Source organism: Carlito syrichta, unplaced genomic scaffold (assembly GCF_000164805.1).
Source record: "Carlito syrichta isolate Samal-C Ts95f unplaced genomic scaffold, Tarsius_syrichta-2.0.1 Scaffold306749, whole genome shotgun sequence".
In the NCBI taxonomy this organism is placed as follows: domain Eukaryota; kingdom Metazoa; phylum Chordata; class Mammalia; order Primates; family Tarsiidae; genus Carlito; species Carlito syrichta.
In genome coordinates this window covers 484,924-494,053 of record NW_007250845.1, presented here as the reverse complement: position 1 = coordinate 494,053, position 9,130 = coordinate 484,924, and the positions used below count along the sequence as shown (strand labels likewise).

General features: G+C 39.8%; 1 protein-coding gene across 1 annotated transcript in view; it reads right to left on the bottom strand.

Moving 5' to 3' along the window:
• Nucleotides 1–423: 423 nt before the first annotated feature.
• SLC41A2 (solute carrier family 41 member 2) overlaps nt 424–9,130 on the bottom strand; it is a 148,987-nt gene continuing 140,280 nt past the window's right edge. Inside the window, exon 10 of the mRNA XM_008063330.2 lies at nt 424–1,274. Within this exon, the coding sequence (XP_008061521.1) occupies nt 1,089–1,274 (186 nt within the window). The 3' untranslated portion in view covers nt 424–1,088. The remainder of the gene's footprint in view (nt 1,275–9,130) is intronic.

The window sequence follows — 9,130 nt, the reverse complement described above, 5'->3', positions numbered from 1 at the left end:
TAAATTATATGTCTTGATTATATTAATTGAATGACATTTTGAAAAATAAGAAGCAATTAAATATAATGTAGGTCTCACATACTAAATTCTGGTCAGTAGCAACATTTTTGGACCAGATGACAAAGCATATCAGTAAAATGTGTTTAAGAATAACTCTATAATACTGATATTCCAATAGCATTATGTTCTTTGCTAACAGCAATCCAAGATTTAGTGCTCTATCAAACTACTCTCTCTCTCTCTCTCTCTCTCTCTCTCTCTCTCTCTCTCTCTCACACACACACACACACACACACACACACACACACACAATTTATCACACCATCTTGTTGCTATAGCTCAGGTTATCTACTGTTTTTTACTAAAAGTTTTCTAAAATAGATCAACATTTTTTCAACAAGTCAATGATCAAAAAATAATGCATTGGTTTTATTAATATCTCTCAAGATCACTCTGTTTAGAGGTTAGTCTGCCAAGAGCTTGCAGAGTTGAAATCAAATTAGTATTGGCACAGAGTAATTTTAGGGGGAGGTAAAAGTGAGTTTACCTTATGCTCAGCAAAAATGTATTCAGGTAGGTTTAGGCACGAGCAGTTGGTAAATTTATCCTCAGCTAGCATGGCGGTGGCACTGTTAAAACTATGGAAAATTTGGTTGGGCACCTTTCATGTTGTAGTATTCCTTGGGATATAGCACATCTGTGAGACAAGAAAGGCTAACCAGAGATCTGTTTCCTTTCCTCTTGTACTACAAGTTAAGCAATAATAAAGTACATTTCTGCTATGTTTGTGGTTTCAAAATTATTCATTGTAAACATCCTATTTTCTTTCCTATTAATTTCAGAGCTTGAGCTTATGTCTATGACTATGTTAAATTGTCATTTATTCTACAAAAAGCAGCACAAATACTGTTCATTCTGGTTTCAACACAAATTCCTTAAAAAACTGTTAAGGCCATTTAACTGAATCAGAGCCAACTGAAGATTACCCTGGCAAAAGTCACACTACTGATTTAAGAGTTTTTCAAAGAGCCGTTAAGTGGTTGTCTTGTTTTTCTCCTTGGTAGCTTGAGAGCGCTTTGTAGGATTTATTAGTCTCCAACATCGCCATCTCGATCTCCAATCAGCCAAAGAAAATGAAAACTTAAGGCTAACAGAGCTGTGCCAAGAAGGTCACCCAGGGCTGTGAGGTAGGGGATGGAGAAGCTGTCCGGGTCTTTTCCCTTCCTCCAGAAGTGATGCACCATCCAGTCAGCAATCCACAGCAGGGTGAACACCTAGACGAGAGCGTGAGAGGTTACTCCTGCGGCCTGCACACTCCCAGCCCATTATGGCCACAAACCTAAACCCACCCCTGACTTCTGGAAGGGACAGTATATATCCAAGTCAAGAACTGTGCTTGAAAAAAAGGAAATAGTTAATTGAGGAAGATTTTCATTTCACAAGAAAAAAATAGCATGCATGTTTGTAGTTATTACACTTTTTCTTTGACTTTTCACAGATTGTCTCCTTTTCATCCAGCTTTCCAATAACCACGGTAATTCTTGTATTTTAATAGCATTGTACAGTTTCCAAACCACTGTTACGTTTCAACTTTTTCTATGTGATAAACTTGTGAGGCTCACGCCTGTAATTCCAGCACATTGGGAGGTTAAGGAGAGAGGACTGCTTGAGCCCAGAAGTTCAAGACCAACCTGGGTGACATAGTGAGATCATGTCTCTACAAAAAACAACAACAAAAATTAGCTGGGTGTGGTGACACACACCTGTGGTCCCAGCTACTCAGGAAGCTGATGTGGAAGGATTACCTGAAACTAGAAGGTTGAGGCTGCAGTGAGCCGTGATCCAGCCACTGCATTCTAGCCTGGGTGACAGAGTGAAACACTTACTCACAACAAATAAACAAATAAGTTCCACAAACAAAAAAAAAAAACCTGTGAAGAAGGAAGAAAATGTATGAACAAGGACATAAAAATTAAAATAGGCCAGGTTCGGTGGCTTAGCCTGTAATCCCAGCACTTTGGGAGGCCAAGGTGAGTGGATAGCCTAAGCCCACAGGTTCAAGACCAGCCTGAGCAACTGTCTTTACAATTAAAAAAAAAAATTAGCCAGGCGTGGTAGTGTGCACCTGTAGTTCCGGTACTTGGAAGGCTGATGTGGAAGGATTGCCGGAGCCCAGCAGGTCAACACTGGGGTGGCTGTGAGCGTGCCACTGCACTCCAGCCTGGGCAATGGAGTGAGACTCCAATGCAAAAAAAAAAAAATTAAAATAAGGAATTATTTCACAGTCTTCTATTGCAGGTATATACAATGAAAGAAAAATGAGAAATTGGCCATTTGTGGCTTATCAAGGAAAGTTTCAGTATAATGGTAAGAATAACTATTGTTATTGGGGTGACTTGTCTATATAGATATAGACAGATGGATAAATAGAATTGAAATGTTTTAAAGGACTATTCAAATCTTCTAGAATATCAGAAATATGAAGACTTTTGAATTTCTGGAGCAGATAGCTATGCTTTGATCCATCTAGAGTAGGAAATTTTCTAATTTTCGAATCCCTAAAGCAGTAAAAGAAATTTGGCATTAGAGAGGTTAATGTTCACCAGTTTTGGACAAGTTGGCCCATACAGCAGGGATTTAAAGCACTTCTCTATCACCTACTAGCTGACTGCAGGGAAGTTATACAACCTCTCTGACTCTATTTCTCCAAATTATGAATTAGAGATAATAATTCTATCTCGTAAGAATGGTGTAAGGATTAAATAATAGACTAAGTAATTCTATGTGTCTGGCGCACAGTAAACTTTCACTAATATCTGCTATTAGTTGAGTTTAATAGTATCACTCTTATTATTGCCTGTGGCCCCTCAGGCATTGGGAAGCCCACCCAAGACCCCAGGTCTAGGCCAAGAGGCTGTTATCTCTCACGTTGCTAGCAAGTAGGTCGTGAGGGAGGCATTTGCCTGGGGAATCCAAATTGCTGTGTGTTATCATTTCAGCTCGGACACCTTTACCTGGGAGAAGCGTAGCTTGTCTAAACATAGGGAGACACGCACTTATTCCACAGGAGGGAAATGCCTTTGGGCTTCTGCCAGAGAGAGGCTGTGCTGTAAGCCCCAGTGTCCTTTGCATGTGGTGATGCTTCCTTAGTGTCTCACTGGCAAACACTGTTTTGGAATCATGTACAGTTTGATTAGGACAATCTGTCTTGGGTGTGGAGGAAGCATGGAATATTAGGAAGAACCCTGGACTTGGGAGTTATAAAATCTGAATTTGATTCTTAGTTCTGCCTTTGAGCAAGTTTCTCACCACTCTGAGCCTATGTATCCTTATTTGAAGAAAACAAACACAACAGGGCCTGATATCTGGCAAACTTATTTTGGGAGCATTAATAATTAATAAAAGCCTTGGTTTGGGTGGGGAGGGAAAGGTAAGTAGGCCACATGATGTCAGGTTCCTCCAGAGGGTCAGGCCATTTCTGGGCAGTGCGCTCTGTTTTGAGCGCCCTGTTTTCAGAAGAACTGGCTCACTTCTGTGTCTTCAGTGCCTAGCAAAGTGACTAAGTTAAAAAGTAGACATTCAATATCTGACTGATGGAGCAAGAATCAGCTGGAAACAATGTCATAAGAGACTATCATGAGAACAAGAACTGTTTGTCCTGGGCAGACAGTGTGGAAGAAGTAAACTTAGGGCGAAGGCCATCAAGTCAGGAGACAGCAGGTTTCTAATACGTTGCTTCAGAGGGTAGAGTGTTAGGTTAAACAAAAAACACCCAAAGACAACTTTAAAAAAAGAAAAACAATTTGGGCTGTCTATACATGGAACAAGTTATGCAGTAAAATATATTACTGAAGTATATGGAGGTTCAATAAAAAATTTGCTGATTGAATGAGTAATGTATACAGAAGGAAACAATAGCTTTAAAGAGAATGAGGGTAGTTACTTTCTCTGGGATTAGCAAGAAATATAATGATTAAGTTTATATTACATTTGTATATATTATATACTCATATACATTTATATATGGCTATAGACACATCAATTACTAATTTCTTCCATAATGTCTGAACTGAAAGAAAGACGAGAGATCTGTCTAGAGCAGGAGTTAGCAAACTGCAGTCCATGGGCCCAACTTAACCAGCCACCTGTTTTTGTAAATAAAGTTTTGTTGGAAGTAAACTCTGTTTACTTACTGCCTATTTAATCGACTATTTAATGCTTACCACATTCCCATGAAACAGGTGCTTTGATTATTCCTAATGTTCATTTGGAGAGACTGAGCCAGCGAGGTTAAGTGGCTGTGTAGTTGGCACAGAGAGTTTACGATCCATCAAGGCTGGGATATTTACTGTCTGTCTTCTTACAGAAAAAGGCATGCAATTCCTACCAGAAGACTAATGCTCAGATGGAAAGACAGAAGGGCAGCCTTACCTTACAACCCAAATAAATTCCCAGTAAAGACCCAAATATAAACAACAATACTTGAAAACTTTTTTAAAGAAAATATTAGAAAATGTCTTTATGATCTTGATTTAGGGGATGACTTAATAAATAAAATGCACAATATATTAAAGTTAGATAAGTTAAACTACATTAAACTTATTTCTGTGGCTTAATAGATACCATAAATAAAGTTAAAAATCATGCCCTGGGCTTGCAGAAAATCTCCCCCTTGCATATAACTAACAAATGATTTCTATTCAGGATATTTAGAGAGGATACATAGAGAATGCCTACAGTTCATTAGAGAAACAATCCAATAGGAGATGGAAATGAAGTGTCAATAAACATATGGAAAGAGGCTCAACAGCACTAGTAAAAAGGAAATGCAAATTAAAACCATATTAAAATCCACTTCATGCCCATCTGATGGTCAAAAATACAATTTTAAGTGACAAGACCAAAGTAGACAACAGTGCTTTCAAAATGGTCTATAGTAGGGCCATGCAGTGTTCAAAGAGGTTTGTTGTATAAACTGATTTAATTCTTAAAACATCTCTATAATATTCTCCAGACTATTATTTCTCTTCATCACATGAGACAACTACAGCAAAGTGTAAGAAACCCACCCAACCCAAGATCACACAGCTCGGAGGTGGAGTTAGGCTTGAACTCAGTTCATCACTGAAGCCCAAGTTCTTAACCATCACTATAGGTCATTGTTCTGTTAAGGAACTCTACATGAACAATGGGCATGTGCACGGCCCAACTACTATGGAGAGCAATTTGACAATAGCTATTAAATCTAAAGATGTGCATTCTTTTTTTAAAAAAAACATTTTTTAATTTTAAAATTGTGGGGTATAGTTAAGGGCTAGGTATACAAATATGCATCATTCAGGCACCCTTGTTGATAAGGGTGTCTCCCTGTCCCCAGACAGATATTGACTACCGTTAATCCCACCTCCCTTCCCCTCCCTCCCCCCCATAGTTTCCCACCACTGTCAATCCTTCTCCTATAGTATTATGATAGATGTACAAGGTCCACCATATGAGTGAGAACATGTGATACTCAGATCTTTGTTTCTTTGAGAGATCACTTAGTATTATAGACTCTAGTTTCATCCAGAGTGCTGCGAAATTCATGATTTTGTTCTTTTTTATGACGGTGTAGTATTCCATCGTGTATATGTAGCACATTTTTTAAATCCAGTCCTCAGATGTGCATTCTTAATTCAGGAATCCCACATGGAAATAATGACTTCTTTTTCTGTAGCACTGGGGGAAAAGGATAAAACCGTTCACGGCCAAAGGACACTAGCACAGGGAATCTACTGACCCCAGGACCCCATGTGGCCACCCCAAGGACCGAGAAGATATCTTGGTGTATTGTGGAAACTCTGCAGAGAAATTTTTACAAAATCCTACTGAGAGATGTGCAAGCGCATTCACCGCACTAGTGCTGTAAGAGCAAAAAGTTGTGTCTGTTGACACAGAATGGCTAATTTAACTCTTAGGTCACACAACTGAACACTATATAGAAGTTAAAATGAATGAAAAATAACTACATGAATCAATATGACTGTTTCAAAAGCATATGGCTGAATGAAAAAAGCAGTAGAAAACTATGTAGAGGCTGGGCTTGGTGGCTCAGCCTGTAGTCCCAGCACTTTGGGAGGCCAAGGCGAGAGGATTGCCTGAGCCTGGGGGTTCGAGACCAGCCTGGACAACTTGGCGAGACTTCATCTCTACAATTAACCACAAAAACTAGCTGGGCGTGGTGGCATGCGTTTGTCATTCCAGCTACTTGGAAGGCTGAGGAGGGATGATCGCCTAAGCCCAGAAGGTCAAGGCTGCAGTGGCCGTGAGTGTGACACTCCACTCCAACCTGGGCAATAAGAGTGAGACTCCAACTCAAAAGAAAAAAAAAAACTATGTAGAGTATATGATTTTAATACAACACAGTACGTATTTATAGATACATACATTTGTAGCAGTAGTATAAAAACATGCATGACAACAACAGATGCCAATTTAGAATGCTGACAACTGCTAGGGAGGGAGTGAACTGAGATCAAGAAGATTCAGAGACACAGGAGACACCAACCATATGTGATGTATTTATCATTGTGAAATATTTGCTTCATAATTTGTTAAGCATTGATAAAGCTGAGTGGTCAATACATTGTTAACTTATTTCCTATGACTTCCTGTATGTTTATATTTTATAATTTTTTAAAAAATGCAAGCAACTGGGCAGTGGTGACCAGGGCTGCATGAGCTACAGCTTAGAGTATCTCCTGAGGGACCCGTGAGAAGGGAAGTCAGCATGTCCTGTAGAATCCATGAGCAGTTTGGACTTGGAAGTACCAGTGGCGCGGAGGTGTAAGGTGAGGGCAACACCAAAGGATTATTTAAACGTCTGTGCGTGGAGGCAGCAAATGTCCACACCCTCTCATCATTTCTGCAACTGTCTTCTCCATGTAAACATCCATGAAAAGGATGTTTTCTGGAGAAAACGAATGGCAGAGACTCAGGACTCAAAGACGCTAGAAACTTTGAGGCACAGACTGAAGGGGGATTAGTTTAAAGTCCACATACTTAGCTCCAGATTGCTTCAGACTCCTACTTTGTTCCAAGAACAGCAGCAGGTGGGGTTATGGCTCCCCGCCTGTCCCCCAAGAGGAGATTAGATGCTCACATCTGGAGGGCCCCCAGTTAAATGGCCAATCCTCCCATCCTTCAGTAGTAAAACATCCAGTCCATAGCCCACCCCGACTTCTAAAGTGACTTCACCTCTCCATGCCTTGGTCTCCTCCTGTTCGAGAGAAAAAATAATCACTGTCTCGTGGAGATGTGATGTGAACATTAAATAATGCGGGATGTTTGGAACAGTGTATAGGAACAGTGTTAAGGGCTGACAAAGATGAGTGGTCAATACATGGTAATCTAATTTCCTATGATTTTCTGTATGTTTATATTTGATAATTTTTTTTAAATGTAAGCAGCCGGGCAGAAGTGACTCACTGACCAGGGCTGCATGAGCTACAACTTAGAATATCTCCTTAGAGGGACCTGTGAAAATAGGAAGAACATAATAGAGAACATTGGATATGATTTTTTAAAAAATAGGTCAACTCTGAAGAAATAAGAACCTGACTTTTTTCAGTAGCAACACTAGGAGACAAGGGAGCAATGACTTCAAAATCCAGAGAGAAACATTTCCAGTCTACAGTTCTGGGCCCAGCCAACTGATCAATCAAATGCTGAGGGTAAGTGAAAAGCATTTTAAAACAGCATGCACTCAGAAAAGATTTTTCCCATGTTCTCTTTCTTTGGAACTTTCTTGAAAACATGTTGAAGCTAAATAAGGGAGTGAACTGAGAGAGAGAAGTGGGATCCAGGTAATAGAAGAGCCACCCTAAAAGAGCAGGGAGGAAGGTGCTGGCACAGCAGGTGGGTCTGAGTCCAGAACAGAGCAGGAGGATGCAAAACTCTGGAGGGGAGGCCTCCGGGACAAAGGCAGGTGGGCCAATTACATGATATAAGGGGGTTTGGGGGACAAAACACTCGTTATAGGTATGTGACAGCTGTTGATGAAACGGAGAAATAATAAAGACAGGTATATAGAAAGCCATGCAAGGGAAAAAATATGGTAATTATCTCTAGAAAAAATTAAAGAGCTACTAAGAAAGAAAATTTATTATTTGGCTCTATAAGAAATTATATTTATAAATCATAGTAATATAAACGATACTCATTAAATAAAAATTAAGCATTACAACGTTAGGAGAATGGAAGCTGCGGAACAGGCAGCTGCGGAACAGAGTAGGGGGGCTAAGTCCTCATCTACCCCAACTAGAAGTCAACTGATAATCGTTCAAGGTGATAAAGCACAACTAGTCATCGAAATAAAACGTGGAGATAAGCCACAGAAGAAACAGCTACAGGAGTTGTGGAGTGTTATTAGTAGCTAAAACACACACACACACACACATTTACGTGTATATGTGTATGCATATATAAATACAACTAGTATAAAAAATTGAAATAGAACAAACTAGAATAGAAAGTAGCATGTATGGTACACAGTAACAGTATGCCATACAATTTTTGTTTTAGCTATGAATTTAAACCTGTATGGATGTATATGTTTCAGTATAAACATATTTCTTACTGAGGGCTGTGGTCAAAAACACTTGAAAGCTACTCATCTAACACCTACATCTCACATGTTAGGTTCTAGGGATCTGACATGTAAATCCCTAGAAGGGAAAAACCATGTCTTCTATTTGAACCTTTGATTTCTAGCAAAATACTAATACATGATAAACTTGAAACAAACGCTTGCCATTGGAGGGGCTCCCCACTAAATAACTGCATTACTGTCAACAAGTTAAAAAAAACTCAAGTGCTAGCTTCCTCATCTCTAAGGTGAAGTTATCATTAGATACCTCATGGGCTGGTTACAGAAATAGATAATATTCAATAAATACTAGCGACATAGCCAGGCTCAGTGGCTCAGCCTGTAATCCTGCGCCTTTGGGAGGCTGAGGTGAGTGGATTGCCTGAGCCCGCGGGTTCGAGACCCGCCTGGGCAGCGAGACCTCATCTCTACGATAAAATCAAAAAATGAGCCGGGCGTGGTAGCGCGCGCCTGTAATTCCGGCTACTTGGAAGGCTGAGGCGG